This window comes from Phodopus roborovskii, unplaced genomic scaffold, assembly GCF_943737965.1.
Source record: "Phodopus roborovskii unplaced genomic scaffold, PHOROB, whole genome shotgun sequence".
Taxonomy (NCBI): Eukaryota; Metazoa; Chordata; class Mammalia; order Rodentia; family Cricetidae; genus Phodopus; species Phodopus roborovskii.
Genome location: NW_026126514.1, coordinates 2,823,231 through 2,840,236, shown reverse-complemented (window position 1 = coordinate 2,840,236; position 17,006 = coordinate 2,823,231). Strand labels below are relative to the sequence as shown.

Here is a 17,006-nt window from a genome sequence, read left to right as displayed (position 1 = left end):
GTATGCGGTGGCCATGATTTAAATTTTCTTCAAGCTAAGTTTCAGAGCCTGGAACACTGGCTCTAATCACATGTTTCAGTTTGCCAGTGAAAATAGCAACTCTGGAAAGAAAGCAGACAGGCATGGCAGGCATGTTCTTTATTAGGCCCCTTCACTCTGGCCCATGCCTGTTTGTCTAGTCAAGGTACCAGCTCCATTCCAGCTGCCTTGGGAGGAGACACACTGTGGGGAAGGTCACCTTGACTCTTCCGTGTTGCTGTCTTACATTTCTCAAGGCTCCTCTCACAGAAAAACTCTGAAGAAAGTGTCCCTGAACTTTTTTTCTGGGTCATGGGCTCATAGAAGAAATTGAGGAAAGTTCTGAGTTCTTCCCATACCAAACAAACAAAATTATCATACAGTTTGTGGTAGAGAGAAGGCAGGGTAGAGAGTTATGAGAGCCCTGAAGGTAATACATGGCCTGAGCTTTTATCCATTGGTATTTATTATTATGGTGTATGTATAAGTGAGCACAGGCCTGCGCCACATGGTGCACACTTGGTAGTTGGAGGACAAATCTGGGACAAATCTCTCCTTCCACCTTTATGTGGGTTCTGAGAATTAAACTTGGGTCATCAGTCTTGCATAGCAAGCACCTTGTCACTTGAGACCAGAGTTTTAAAGGTCCCCTTTTCTATTAGCTCTAAAGACCTACTTGGAAAGCCATGCAGACAGACGCATCATGGAGGTCATGTTCTAACTGTCCTCTGGTATTCTCCCAGGGCTTTTGTTGAGGCACCCTAGGAGGAAAACCCTTTGCCTTATAGTGAGGAAGAGGGAGTGTATTCAATATATAGTTGCTCCCTCAATAATTGAGTGAAAGTCTGTGTCTGGTCTCGGCACTGCCTCGCTCAAGCAAGCAGCTTGTTTTAACTATGTGCAAATGGACAGTGTCTTTCTTAATTGGTAGCATGCTTTTTTATTTCCTTTGGCTGCTAGAAAATCCATAGCATATTTAAGTTCCTTAATAGCATGCAATGTGTTTGCTGACTTTACTTTGGGCTCCATCTGATCTTAATTATTCTTTGTCTATTTTTATTACATTCTTACATTATTTTGTCATGTACAGACTAGCCAGAAATACTCCCTAGAAGAACATGAACTATCAAGGGTTAAAATGTAATCAGACAAAGGAAAAGGAGTTACGTTTTCACCTCCTTTCCCAAAGGTGTCTACTCTAGTCTATCAGGAAAGCATTTTCTAAGATGCTCACTTGAGTCTGGCAGCATTTGGAGAGCATAGCTCTTTAAAAAGTTTGCAATCCTGCAATCCTGCTACAGAATTCTTCTTTACCAGCCTTATGTTTGGACACTTGAGTAACTTTACAGTAACTGGAATGACCAACCAGGAGTCTCATGCAGAAGGTTAAACTAAAACTCAGATGCTGATTTGTTAATGACTTGGTTCTTAAGCTAGATTGTAGTGAGATAGTCCTTCTGTGGCACTGACCACGCCCATTGGGGGTGGAGCCATGAGCGGAAGTGACCTGTGGAAGGTTGGAGGAGGAGCCGGGAAAAGAAAAGCTCTCTTGCTGGCAGGACTCGGATAGGAGAGCATCAGGTGGAATTTCCTGGTGTTCATCTGTCTAGGTTGTAAGTTATTTCTCCCCGAATAAACATCTATTCAGCCTATTTGTTTATCCTGATCCTTATTTAATCGCAATACTAGATGGGTCTCATACTTTTATCAGTGAGGGTATAAATGCTTACGGGCACGTGGACCTTTCGAAACATCTCAGCACCCTTGTGTGCATCCATCAGCGCAATGTCCTGAGGCGTGGAGACGATCACAGCACCTGGTCAAAAGGGAAACAAAGCAAGGCTATTTTTTAATGCTTGAGGGAAAGTTTGCTTCCAACATGATTTTATTCACATACTCAGAGTCTACAACATTACCTAGTCAATTCACACAAGTTTGACACAAGCAAATAAAAAAGGTATCTACTTTTCCCTTTCCTGTCCTTGACTCCTCATTTCTGAAATCAGCAGGCTGAGCATTGTAGCCTCTTTCCATTCAAATGTGTTAGTGAGATGTATACTGGGCCAGCCCTGCTGTCCAGAAGCAGGAGTCTAATCGGTCCACCAGAAGGAATGAGGACTGCCACACAAAGTACTGAGCACTGTAACAGAAGATGCTCATGAGGCCATGAAGTTCTAACAGAGAGACAAGAAGGAGAACTACCAGGAGAAGAGGTGGCAAGCACGATGTGTAGGGTGGAGAAGTAAAAGACAAGAAAAAGCAATAGGGAAGTCGTCCAGAAAGACATAATTCCTAAGCTGAGTTTTCAAAGTTGATACTCTGAAACACTCACACTGTGGCAAATGTTGGGATGGGGTGAGGGTGTTGTGTGACACCAAGGGCTATGGTAGAAATGGATGTAGACTGGCCAGGTTTGAATGGAGTCAATATTGAGTGATGGCAATAGAGGTGCCTGGGATCCCTGCACAGGCATGTGGTGATATCTTTCTTGCACAAATAAAGCCTGCCTGGGGGACAGAGAACAATTTCCTGTTTGTCCCTGCTTATATTCTGTTACTGCCCAGCTATGTTACTTCCTGCCTGTCTGTCCAGACTTCCAGAGCTCTCTATGGTTAGCTAGTGGCAGTTTCTGCCCAGCTACATCATAAGTAACAGAATATAAGCAGGGACAAATAGGAAATCGATCTTTTCCCTGCAGAGACACTTAGAAGGTAAGGTGTTCTGTGGCTTGCTCTTTCTCTCTGCTTATATTCTATTACTGCCTAGCTACGTCACTTCCTGCCAGTTTGTACAGACCTCCAGCATTAAAATACACTTGGTTATAAATGCTGCTGAATTACACATTTTAAAAATGCTTTGACTTCAAAATTTAAATTTAAGGACATGTTACTTTGGAAAAGAGGCTTTATTTTTGTTTCCACAGAAGATGAAAAGCTGTGGATTCCTTCCAGACTATGATAGTTTGATGAAGCAAGATCCCCTGAAGCAGTTTCCTAGGTGATGCAGCACCTAAAACATTTGAAGCAATATAGCTTTGTAAACTACAACAAGGATTCGGCCAGGTTTCTGTGTTTTCTCATGTTTCCCATGATATTAACAGTGCCCCAACCAGTAGGAAGCAGTTTGGAGAGAACAATACCCACATTCCCAAATATTGTTTATAAACACATATTTTCCTTTAAAGGGGTTTGATTATTAATGGTTAATGACCACAGTAAGTCTCCTTCTAAAGAAAAAAGGGGAAAATGATATAGAAATGAATATTTTGCATTGGTATGGATTTTCATATACTGATACAAATTTAAGGTCAATTTTGTTATGTGTAAATTTCTCCTTTTGTTTAAGTATTGTGTTTATACAGATCTTTTAAAATGTATAATTAAGTACAGATTATATATACTTACCTATAATAGTCAAAACTTATAGCTATGTTAGTTAGGCTTTCTAAATATATAGAGATATGCTTGAGATGGATAGATATTCTTCAAACCTTTCAAAGACCCACAGGATATGACATTTAAAATAGTTTAGGCTTTTTCATGACAGTGAGACACAACTGCTCCTGGCAATACCAATTACATCACAGAGGAAGATGGGTATCAAATAAACTCATTATGGAGTTTGCATTCAATAAGGTGAGATTAGCCATTGGGGCAAGAAAGTGCTCTTGCCTGTACTGTTTGATAGACAAGGCATTCAGGACCCACAGGAAAGTGACTGCTGAATTTACAAAACAAGACAGTCCTGAGGGGTTCCTGCTTCATGGAGGAGTCTGCCAGACATTCTGCAGGACACAGAGAAAAATGATTGATAAACTGCCAATACAGGTGGACAGTTTCAAATTTCCTGCTTTGCTGAGAAGTCTGCCAGACACACTAGGACCTATGATGGGTCAAAGATAGAATATCTTACAGAACTTCAGGTAACTGTCCAGGTAGAAGATGTCTCTGTCAATTCTAGACTGGTCATTGATGGAGTTGAAGATAGATAACTAAGGTTATGTTTTTCCTTAGTTATGATAAAAGGCAAGTTACATATAAGACTTTAGATTCACAAAAATAGGATAGATGACAGAATATTTTCTTTAAATATTGCTAATGTTAATAGACTAAATATTGTAACTATAGTTCTTTTTTTTTCTTTTCTTTTTTTTTTAAATGAAATAGAAGCAGTCATCGAAAGCCCTCCAACCAAAAAAAGCCCAGGGACAGATGGATTCAGTGCAGAATTCTACCAGACATTCAAGGAAGAACTAATACCACTACTTCTCAAACTGTTCCACAAAATAGAAACAAAAGGTTCATTGCCAAACGCTTTTTATGAGGCCACAATAACCTTGGTACCCAAGCCTCACAAAGACACAACTAAGAAAGAAAACTACAGACCAATATCCATGATGAACATCGATGCAAAAATACTCAATAAAATACTGGCAAACCGAATTCAAGAGTACATCAGAGAAATCATCCAACATGGCCAAGTAGGCTTCATCCCTGGATTGCAGGGATGGTTTAACATATGAAAATCTATCAACGTGATCCACCATATAAACAAACAGAAAAAGAAAAACCATATGATTATCTCCCTAAATGCGGAAAAAGCCTTCGACAAAATTCAACACCCTTTCATGATAAAGGTCTTGGAGACGTCAGTGATAACAGGAACTTACCTAAACATAATAAAAGCAATATACAGCAAACCAACTGCCAACATCAAACTGAATGGAGAGAAGCTTAAGGTGATTCCTCTAAAATCAGGGACAAGACAAGGCTGCCCTCTCTCTCCATATCTCTTCAATATCATACTGGAAGTTCTAGCTAAAGCTATAAGACAAAGGAGATCAAGGGGATCCAAATTGGAAAGGGAGAAGTCAAACTCTCTATTTGCAGATGATATGATAGTTTACATAAGCAGCCCAATAAACTCTACCAGGGAACTCCTACAGCTGATAAACATCTTTAGCAAACTAGCAGGATACAAGATAAACACAAAAAAATCAGTAACTCTACTTTTTTCAGACGACAAAGAGACAGAGAAAGAAATCAGAGAAACATCACCCTTTATAATATCCACAAGCAACATAAAGTATCTTGGTGTAACACTTACCAAACAAATAAAAGACCTATATAATAAGAACTTTGTGGCTCTAAAGAAAGAAATTAAAGAAGATACCAGAAAATGGAAAGATCTCCCATGCTCTTGGATAGGTAGGATAAACATAGTAAAAACAGCAATCTTGCCAAAAGCAATCTACAGATTCAATGCAATCCCCATTAAAATCCCAGCACAATTCTTCATTGACCTTGAAAGGATAATAATCAACTTTATATGGAAAATCAAAAGACCCAGGATATCCAAAACAACCCTGTACAATAACAGAACTTCAGGAGGCATCACCATTCCTGACTTTAAGCTCTACTACAGAGCTATAGTTCTAAAACAGCCTGGTATTGGCACAAAAACAGACAGGTAGACCAATGGAATCAAATTGAAAATCCTGATATTAACCCACACACCTATGAACACCTGATTTTCAACAAAACAGTTAAAATTATACAATGGGGCGAGGACAGCATCTTCAACAAATGGTGCTGGCACAATTGGATGAGGGTGTGTAGAAGACTGCAGATAGACCCATGTCTGTCGCCATGCACAAAACTCAAGTCCAAATGGATCAAAGACCTCAACATCAATCCAGCCACAATTAACCTCTTAGAAGAGAAAGTAGGGGGTACCCTTGAATAAATTGGTATAGGAGACCGCTTCCTGAACATAACTCCAGGGGCACAGACACTGAGAGCAACAATTAATAAATGGGACCTCTTCAAACTTAGAAGCTTCTGTAAGGCAAAGGACACAGTGGACAAGACCAAACGGCAGCCCACAGAATGGGAAAAGATTTTCACCAATCCTATATCCGACAAAGGGCTGATCTCCAAAATATACAAAGTACTCAAGAAACTAGTCAACAAAACACCAAATAACCCTATTAAAAAATGGGGTACAGAACTGAAGAAAGAATTCTCAATAGAGGAAATCAAAAAGGCTGAAAGACACTTAAGAAAGTGCTCCACATCCTTACCTATCAGGGAAATGCAAATCAAAACAACTTTGAGATACCATCTTACTCCTGCTAGAATGGCTAAAATTAGAAACACCAATGAGGACTCATGCTGGAGAGGATGTGGAAAAAGTGGAACACTCCTCCACTGCTGGTGGGAGTGCAAACTCATACAGCCATTTTGGAGATCAGTATGACAGTTCCCCAGGAAAATGGGAATTAGTTTACCACAGGACCCGGCAATCCCCCTCTTAGGCATATACCCAAATGATCCACATCCATGCAATAGTTCTTACTTGATAACCATTTTCTTATATATAATTTTATGTTAAAGTTAAAACCTTTCTTTTTATTTAGACAGAAAAGAGATGATAGGGAATGTTCTTCTGTATATGTTTCTCTTATTGGTTAATGAATAAAACACTGATTGGCTAATTAGCCAGACAGGAAGTGATGGACACAGCTGGGCAGAATTAGGACATAAGCAGGGGACAAACAGGAAATCACTATCTTCTCTGTGGAGATGCTGAGCAGTTGCAATGTAGCAGGTAAAGGAGTTGCAGGTCTGGCATTTCCCTGGTAAGATAAGACCATGTGGAAATACATAGACTAGTAGTTATCGGTTAATAATTAAGACAGAGCTAGCCAATAAGAAACCCAAGCCAACGACCAACAGTTTTATAACTAATATTGTGTCCACGTGTTTCATTTGGGGCTGGCATGGCTGTAGAGAAGAACAATTCATGTTACACAGGCAGATGGCCCCATGGTAAATGTTGAGGGATAAATGCAAGACTGATTTTTATTAAGTAGAAGCAACAAAGGCCTTGTATGACTAGCAGATTCTGAAACCTTTCTGGATTCTGTGGTTTCTTCTAGCTATCCCAATACTGAAGATATTGTAGATCACATGAGACCATCAGCTTATAACTATACAGGAACAAAGAACAACAGCCTATGGGAGCAAATGAAAATGGAGGCAGGGCCAGCAATAAATATCTGATTAGGCAAAGCAGAGTTCAAATGGTGCCACAGAGTACTGCCTGAAGGTGTATTGGGAGATGCTAGCTAAGGGAAAAGTGGCAAGAGGACCAAATGACCACAGCGCACATGTGGGAAGACAGGCATACCAAGCTAGAACAAGCAAGATCTCATGGCACTTCTTCAACAGGAAGCCATATACTCCTCTTGCAATCAACAGTTCTCAACAAAATCTGTATCTTTCACATTCGTGTCAATACTTTGGATTTCATTGTTAAGTTTTGGTTGTACTTCTTTGTTAATGCTTTGCTTGTTTCTTTTATCATAGGAAACTTTAGGAGAGGTCTTAGCCATTGATGAAGTTTGAGATTCAAACACCTAAGGATTCAAAATCTGATCCTACAGCTGATGGGCTGTGTGAACACGGATTCAGTCAACCTATGTGGGCTTCAGTTTCTTCGGCCCCAAAATGGTGCTGTAATCCCTGCTTCCCACAGTTGCTGTTTTACATGCAACTAGACACAAATGTCTGATATGATGCCTTGCATCCAGAGATACTTGCTGTTAATAACACCATCACTCCTATGCTTATTATTAATAATAAAATGCTTCAGAAGTTGCCAGGAAGGTCATTTCCATGTGCCATTAGACGGCTCAACCTTCTCTTAAAATTTCATGGATGGCTCCAGCTTTCTTTTCTTAATTTCTCTGCTTAACAAACCAAAAGCTAGTCAATAGTTCTCTTAACAGATGATGGATCACATCTTTGGGAAATTATTCTCTGCACATACAAGTATCTGCCACTGTCTCGATTCTGTTATTAATATATTTTCATATTCAGTCATGTGGAAGGAATTAATTCTAGCTCTGGCCCCATCTAGCTGTGACTAATCTTGGGCAAGAAACTCAGAAAAACCCTGAGTTTCCTTGACTGTAAAACTGGTATATGTCTTAGATAGTTTCCAAGGTCTCCTATGACTGTATGATCTAGCAGTGGCTCCTAACTATACTTCTAAGCCCAGCCCCTGTTCAACCTCCCTGTCCGATCATCTTATTAAGTAGAAGTAATGCCTCTCCTTCATCTCAGTTGCTCTCAGACTATTCTCTTTATACAGGAACAAGGAACTTTGTGGGTTATTTCCTCTCAACCTTCTCCCTCATAATAAACAACTAGGCAGGGGGTTCTTAATTGTATTAGCTAAAAAAAAAAAAAAAAAACAAACTCCCAACTCTAGTCACAGGATATAAATACATTCTTGCTTAACTATTCTTGTCTTCCATTTGCAACTCAATGCACAACACAGGTCCATGTGTTTAATGGTCTATGTTTGTCCTCTGAGGACTAATAGGATGGTAGCACCCATGTCTTACTATTCTGCTTTCTGTGGTTACATACTCATATCTGAAGATATGAAGGGAGAAATAGGGAAAGTGGGAGGGGACTTTATCTGGAGGCACTGGATAGAGGTAATATCACTAAACAATCACTAAGGATACTTGAAGAAGCCAATAGGGAAACATGATCTTACATTTATTTAAAAATATACAATATATAAGGACACGTGCATTTTGGAGATGCCAGTACCATGGGATGATCACTAAGAACAAGGCAATAAGCAGCATTCCTCCATGGCCTTTGAATCAGCTCCTGTCTCCTGGTTTTAGGCCTGCTTGAGATCCTATTCTGGCTTCCTCCAATGTTGAACAGTGCTGTGAAAGTGTAGGCCAAACAAAGTCTTTCCTCCCAATTTAATTTTGGTCACAGCAACAGTCACCCTAATTAGGACAGTGTGTATACATATATAAGTAATTTAGATGAAGTTATGCTACTAGGGGCAATAATGTTTCCCCTAAGAGGCAAAGACTATATAACAAAAACCCCAGTGCCAGGCCCAGGAACTTCTGTTTGAGTTGTTGGTCAAGGAACTCCAAGAGACACCCAACCAATATAGGATATTTGTGTTGTCCTTGATCGCCTCCCAGACCAGACCTCTTGCTAAGACTCCACACACTCAGACACAGAACTTGGAGGAATCAAGCTGGAACTGACTGGAAGCCTTCTCCCTGAGGACTAGCTCTCATAGTATTTGAAGGTGCTGTGTGAACTGCCAGGGGAGAAAAGAAATCAATAGTTCTACCCAGCTGTGACACCCATGAACCACAATGACTGGATTGGCAAGAGATACATAATAGTACAACAGTAGTACCTTTATCTCCTGGGTACTTGTCTAAGCGGACTTAAAGACCACTCAATAGGAGGGAAATAATACCTGATCTTATAAACCTAGCCAATTACCCATGGCTAAAAAGGTCACAGACCCCAGAAGAGAATCTACTACTGCCATTTACCCCATAATTTAATTTATAACTGTATTCTAAATATTTATCCTTATACCCATACATACGTGTAACTCTCACTCTTCACCAAAGAAGATCCTGTTTTGCAATAAATGGAGACTATAACAGAGATCCACAACTGGTCAATGTGCGGAGAATAAGTTACTGTGCAGCGCAACAAACGCCACTCCTGAGGCTCAGGGAAAATCACAAAGAGGGTCAGAAAGATTCTAAAAGCCGGAAGACCAAGAATGCCTGCTGTGAGATAGTGTCTTCTATATATGACAGGGAAGCAGTACCCGTGAACTCTCAATAATATAGCTTGACAGAGCATAAAGACAATACCAATTGATATCCCAACATGGGCATTCCCACATGCTCCAACCCATAGATGAAGAGTGACAGTCAGTCAGCTCTTGTGGAGAGAGAAACATCTGCCTCCATAGGTTGCATACGTTGTCCAATCCCATGTGGTCAGCCCTGAACATAGGTATATGATGCACTCAGCAGATGTGTGTGTGTATACATACATACATACATACATACATACATACATATGCGATTGTGACTGGGGAGGACACAGGTGGAACTGGAGGGAGGGATGAGGCGAGAGTGATATAAATGTATTGCTCATGGATGAAGTTCTCAATAAAATACAATTATTTAAAGGTAGAGGGCTAGAGAGATGCCCCAGCCATTAAAGGCTAGGTTCACAACCAAAAATATAAAGGGTAGGTAAGCCCTGTGGGAGGCAGCAAGGGAACTGTCCTCAGAGGGTTAAAGGTCATTCTTTCTTGTGGAGCCTCTCTAGGGCCTTGGGTAGTTGTTCAGTCAGAGAGGAAGGCCCTTGAATTTCTAGGTTCCTATCTGATGATTAAATCCAACCCCCTTTTGCATAAGTTCCTGGCACAATGCTTGCTACTACAGTGCAAAGCTGCCAAGGGAGCCCTCATCAGAGGCCAAGCAGATGAGGAAACCTACGCTTGGGCTTTTAGAGTCCAAAATCAGGAGCTAAATAACCCCCCCCCTTTTTTTATTAAGTACACAGCTTGTGCATTTTGTTACAGCAATGGAAGCAGACTAACATAAAAACCAATTGTATTTATTTTAATTTTTTTTTAATCAACCAAAACTAATGACAAAATGCCTTGTACAAAATGGACACTTAGCAAAAGACTGGTGTTCTGAAAAATTGTAATTTCAAAAACACCTATCTTACCTTAGTAAAGCACAAAATTTTAGTAACTCTTTAAACCAGATGTCAAGAACTCTGAATTCTAGTTTCATTAATGTTTCTATAACACTAAACAACTAACTTCCAGAATCTCACTAGACCTCAGCAAATAAAATGAACAAATTTACACTAGTCCTATGAGTAAAAAAAGCATTTCACTTTTTATAAAAATATTCAAGTGATATAAAAATGTTCAGTGACATTATCTGATAGCCATAAGAGTGCAAAGAAATATTAAAATATTTAATTCTAACATCATTTGACTTTCTTTGTACCTATAATAGTGTCATTTGAACAGTAATTGCTAACTTTTTTTACAAGAATAGGAATCATTTTTCATGTGACCAAACACTCATATAACATGTAATATAACACAGAAACTACTAGCCAGGTAATAACTAAGTCCTTAAAATGCCAACACAGTTTAGGGGCCACCATCTTGTTCCTTACACAGACGCATCCTTTTTTACTCCAAAAGTTTTAGCACTTCATATAAGCAACCACTTCAAATAGTCTTCAAATGATACTCAAAACTTATGAGAAATGCAACATAAACAGACAAAGCTTCCAATAAAATGACATTTTAGTCATTACTCAATCTCCACATTATCATCCAAAACTGTAAATTTTAAAGGAATTACGCCAATTTCTTTGTGATGTTATTTTACAGCTTAAAATATGATCTCCAACCTTGAGGATACATTCTATCTTTCCAGTTCTCGAATTTCTATTTGGCTATATTTAATTTTTTTAATAGCTCATAACACATGAAGCAATAAGAAGGCCTAAAACTCCCTCCAGCCTGCCATTACCAGTGATGTTACTTCAGTTCTATGATGGAGGAGCTGGTAGACAACTTGTGCTCCCTCTACTGACCACAGGAAATGCCAGAAGTAAAGAGTGTTTAGTTTGGAAAAGATGTGACTATTTGGGGGGGGGGGGTGTTAAAAGGCTCTCACAGGGATCCTTTGCTCTAGGTCTAAAATCCATATATGAGTGAGTACATATTATGTTCCTCTTTTTGTGACTGGGTTACCTCATTCAGGGTAGTTTCTTCAAGTGCCATCCACTTGCCTGCGAATTTCAAAATACCATTATTTTTTTTTTTTTCTGCAGAGTAGTATTCCATTGTGTAGATGTGCCACATCTTCATTAACCATTCTTCAATTGAGGGGCATCTAGGTTGCTTCCAGGTTCTTGCTATTACAAATAGTGCTGCTATGAACATAGTTGAACCAGAAGAACTAGGATACAAGGTGTATTCTAAGAGATTCATATAAAGTCCCTCACAGAAGCGGGAAGGGACAAGTCCCCCAGAGCACAGGGGAAGTGGGGGAGGCAGCGAATGGAGAGAGAAGTAGGAGAAAACGAGGGGGAGGAAAGGAAAACATGTGCGACCAGGAAGATTGAGTCCGGTTAGGAATAGAAGACAGGAGAGAGGAAGTGACAGAGAGAGAGAGAGAGAGAGAGAGAGAGAGAGAGAGAGAGAGAGAGAGAGAGAGAGAGAGAGAGAGAGCACATAAAAGAGGGAGCCAATATTGATTTGAAGAGAAAATTGAACCCAAAGAAAGGTCTAGAGAACTACAAGACTGCCACCAAATAACAATTTGAGCAACCATGGAAAGGCTACCATAAATGCTCTTCCCAGATAGTGAGATCAACAACTAACTTATCCATGGAACCCTCCTCTAATACCTGTTGGAAACAGGAGCAAATACCCATACATAAACACTGAGTTGAACTAGAACCCAGATGCAGATGGAGAGGACAAGACCAGGCTGCAGAAAGACATAGAGACAGCTGACCTGAACAAGGAGGAGTTAACAGGCCCCCAGACTGATAGCTGGGAAGCCAGCATGGGACTGACTCAGGCCCCCCTGAATATGGGTCTCAGTCAGAAGGACTGAGCAGTCTAAGGGACCTCAGATAGTGGAGCCAGGATGTATCCCTGGTGCACAAAAGGACTTTGCGAACATATCCCCCATTAAGGATAACTGCCTTAATCTAGAGACAGGAGAGAAGCCCTAGTCCCTACTTCACATGACCTGTCAGATCTATATGACCCCAACTGAATGGCATTCCCCTACATATGGAATTGGGGTGGGGGGATAGGAGGGAGAGGGTGGTTAGAGTGCATGTGAGAGGGCAGAGAGGGTAAAAGTGAGGGAGGGAGGGAAGGAGGGAGGGAGAACTGGGATCGACATGTAAATAATAAATTAAATAATAAATAAAAATAAATAAAAAAAGGCTCTCACAGGGATCTCATCCTTAAATGTTTAAGACCAGTTACATAATGTTGTTTAAATACACTCAACTCTCTTGCTCTTGGATCATCTGAGATTTACTACCAGAAGTTAAGTTTCTGGTAGATTCTGACAAATATGTAAACACCTCACAAAATAATTACTCAGAGTTTTGTCTTAATTGTTAATTCCAATGACTACAGAAGAATCTATAACTGCTTATCTGGATTTGGGTTGGAGTTCAGAGTGGTTAAACATTTATAGTTAATTATTCCAAAGGCTAGCTGGTCATAATTACAATGAGGTAGAACTATTCAACTCTGCAGTGCAGCCTATGAGGCACAGATCATATCTGGGCTGAGTATCTCAGCAGGGGAGCATAATAAACATGCATAGAACCTGCTTGGAATCACGTCTGCAGGACAGTGCGACAGTTTAACATGAAGCCAAAAGGAGCCTTAAAAGGCCATAAACGCTACTCTCCATGTTCACAGTGTTAATGCTTACTGCTGATTCTACTTCATTAATTTAGAAACACACTTAAACAGAGGATCAGCACACACTGGGGTGTAGCTCAGGGTCAGAGCAAATGCTTAGCATACATGAGGACATGGGCCCCAGCACTGCATGTGAAAGGAAAACGGAAGAGCCGCTCAACATGTGTGGTTTATCATGGTATCATGGATGTGACTGTCATTAACTGTAGACTCTCTTACATCTTGTCATATCTGAACTTTCTGAATTAAAAACAGCATTTACTAAAAATCAAGAAATGCCCACTAACATTAGTTATTAGATTAAGTAAAATGTAATACCTAAATCTACCTCAATTGTGTTAATAGACTGTTTCAAAATGTAACTAATTCTTGGATGAGTCACTGTTGGGGGCTTTATGCTTTCCTCAATCAGTTAATTATTGTCAAGAGACACACGTTTTATTAATTTAAACATTACTATACTGAAAATAAAATTTTCAAGCCAGGAGTGGTGGCACATGCCTGTAGTCCCCACAGAGAGGCAGAGGCAGGAAAATACCATGGGTGTTCAGTCATTCTGGTTTACCTACTGAGTCATAGGTCAGCCAGAGATAGCAGTAAGGCTCAAAAACAAAACAAGGCACAAAAGGGAAGGGAGAGAGAGGGGGAGGGAGGGAGAAAGGGCGAAGGGATGGAGGGAGAGAGGGGAAAGGGAAATAATTCTGTCAATTGGAATGAAGAAGAGTTGTCAAAGCAGTAATGGGTGAAAACCCTTCTATTTCAAAGTTACTGGTAGAAGGAGCACAGTCAACTTTATCACTTCATGTTTTCATAACAGAATTTGGAGTCAACACTAATGCACTCAACAAATAATGGGCCTTCTAATAACTTCAGTTGCTAATATCACCAAAAATTACCCTGATGCCCTGTAAGTGGTGCTGGCTGTCCTGGAACTCACTCTGTAGACCAGGCTGACCTCAAACTCTCAGAGGCACTTGCCTCTGCCTACCAAGTGCCAGGGTTAAAGGCATGTGCCACTATGCCTGGCTTCTTTTATTTATTTTTTAAACAGTATCTTACATTTTAGCCCCGGCTGGCCTTGAATTCGTGATTCCCTTGCCTTAGCCTCCTGACAAATGGATCACAGCATGTGCTGATACTCCTGGTTCACAGCTCTGTGTTTGTTCAGTTCTGTGGTGCAATTCTAGCCCAGGACCTTGGGTGTGCTAAGCAAGCTCTCTGCAGAGTACTATTTCCCAGCTGTCACATCAGTTTTTATTCTTTCTTTAAAAAAAAAAAGGAACTCCAGATGAGAAAATGACTGCTACTGCCTACCTAACTGTTACTAACCAGGTATGTTTCAGAAGGTAAAGGAAAAAGGACTGAGACTTTTCAAGTGTTCAGAACACCTTTGAGAGTCCCTTCAAGCCTGGGACATCTACAAGCAGATGTAAAGCCCTTTAGATGTTGGTGGGTATTTGTCAGTCTTTAAGGGGCTTACATGTGGATTTTAATGTGGATCTGAGCATACATTGGACATTAACCATAAAGTAAGGCGTGAAGGAACTTCTCAAAAATTCCTGAACAATAAAATAGAAGACTAGGCGAGATGAGCAGCTGGGAAGGACTCAAAGAATTTAGACACCTAACAGCTGGTTCATACAGTGACTCTGAAAGCTGACTACATTAGAACCATCTGCAGATGCTTTCAAAATATGGGCTCCTTCATGTAACAGTGTAAAACTGTATTCATTATTAGGCTATTCCATCAAATTTGTAACTGATGCACTATAAATTCCACTTCCATGTTCAGCTTGATAAAAAGGCCCCAATTAACTTTGTTTCTTCTTAAATGTAGATAGGAAACATTGCTGTTAGGATGGGTATTACATTTAATTTTAGAAATATAAGTCTAAACTAAACAAGGCCTGAAGTTCAGGCTGGGGATAAAGCTCAATGCTAGAGTGTCTGCTTTGTATGCAAAGGCCTAGCAATCCCCAGGATTAAATAAGTAAACAGTGGAATATCAGAAATGCTCTAGAAGATAAAATCCTGGAATAGGGTGAGACTTCAACAATTGCATTTTAGTCCAACTACAACTACAAAAGAAACTTATTCTGGAAAGAATTTTCATAATTCAGTGACTAAGCCAACAGTTGTCTATGTGATGCAGTCCTTGCCAAGTATCTGTAATAACCAGTCTTCAATGTTGGGTTGACTAGATTCACAAGCACCTAGGAGATGCATTTCTGGATGTGTCTTTGAGGAAGTTCCCAGAGACGTTTAACTCAGAAAGGAAACCCAACCCTTCATGTAGGTGGTACAGTGCCATGGGTTCCAGACTGAATAAAAAGGAAGAAACAGAGAAATCCAACTAAGGACCATTCATCTCTCGCTCTGGCTGATGTGATAGAAGCATCTGGTGCTGCCACTATCATGGTGTCTTCGATGGTGTTGGGCTCAACACACCCCTCCCTCTCCTACAAGTTATTTCTGTCAGGCAATGAGAAAAATCATGAACATGGCATCCATGAATGAAATTCCAACAAAAGTTTGCATGGAAGGTCAGCACACCCAACGAAGTCTAAAATTAAAAACATAATAATGACTTAGGGACTGGAGGAATGGCTCACAGTTATGGGCACATGCTGCTTTTCTGAGACCCCATGTCAGGCTGCTCACTGCTACTTGCAATAGCTCAGAGGATACAACACTTTCTCTTGGCCCTTGTAGGCAACTATGCTTACACAGATGCATACATTACTAATAAAAATATAAATCAATCTTTTAAAAACAAATGAAGATTTAATGTCTCTGACAACTAAAAGAAAGCTATGATTTAAGTCTACATATTGCTGGCTTTACAGTTGGAGGTGATTACAAATTATATAATTATAGAGAAAACAGCACTAAAATTAAAAATGGGGAAGAACTTTTTTTTTTACATGATGGTGATTTTCCAAAAGATCAGCATTGGGTTATCTTTAAAGACTTCATTTTGCCAACTTATGAACTATTTTTAAAGAATTCTAATTTTTAATTATTTTTATGTGGTTTACAAATGTGAAATCACTGTTCTTTTTGCTTTAAAGAGTAAATACTACAAAATCAAGGAGCCGTTTCAAATAATGGTCCATACACATTTATTTACTTACTTATTTAGCACAGCAGCAATAATTTCCAGATCCACCAATCTCAAACAGATTTTCATTTCATAAATGACCATTCAAATTAGCATACTATCACCATAGAGGAGAAAATTGATCAAGCTAAGGAACTGCTGCTAGAGAGGGAAGAAAGCATGTGACCACATATAGCTTGTACTCAGGAATTTTTATCAGTCAATAGTCCAGTACTGTTGGAGCAGGATGGGCACCTTTATAAGCAGCACATGCCTTTCGCTTTAAACAGTGACTGAAATATTAAAGTGGCTTAATTTAAATTTCCTGCCCCATCTCATTTAAATGAATGAGACACAAAAAGGCTACTGGCTTCTATCTATGGGGCCCAGATGGGAAGGGTCCTAGACTGGAAAAAAGGACATCACCTCATTATCATAACACAGCACCAGACTGTTGTGCCGCCTCTCAGAAGCCCACAGATGTTCAGAATCCTAGCTAGCTGACTACCCTGCCACACACAGCAGCTCCTCCTGG

General features: G+C 39.9%; 1 protein-coding gene across 2 annotated transcripts in view; it reads right to left on the bottom strand.

Annotated features, from left to right (window-relative positions):
• The window catches only part of Nubpl (NUBP iron-sulfur cluster assembly factor, mitochondrial), a 180,320-nt gene that overhangs the window by 24,282 nt on the left and 139,032 nt on the right, over nucleotides 1-17,006 (bottom strand). For both annotated transcript variants that reach the window (XM_051195822.1, XM_051195823.1), the window contains exon 8: nucleotides 1,749-1,834. In XM_051195822.1, coding sequence (XP_051051779.1) covers nucleotides 1,749-1,834 — 86 coding nt within the window. The remainder of the gene's footprint in view (nucleotides 1-1,748; nucleotides 1,835-17,006) is intronic.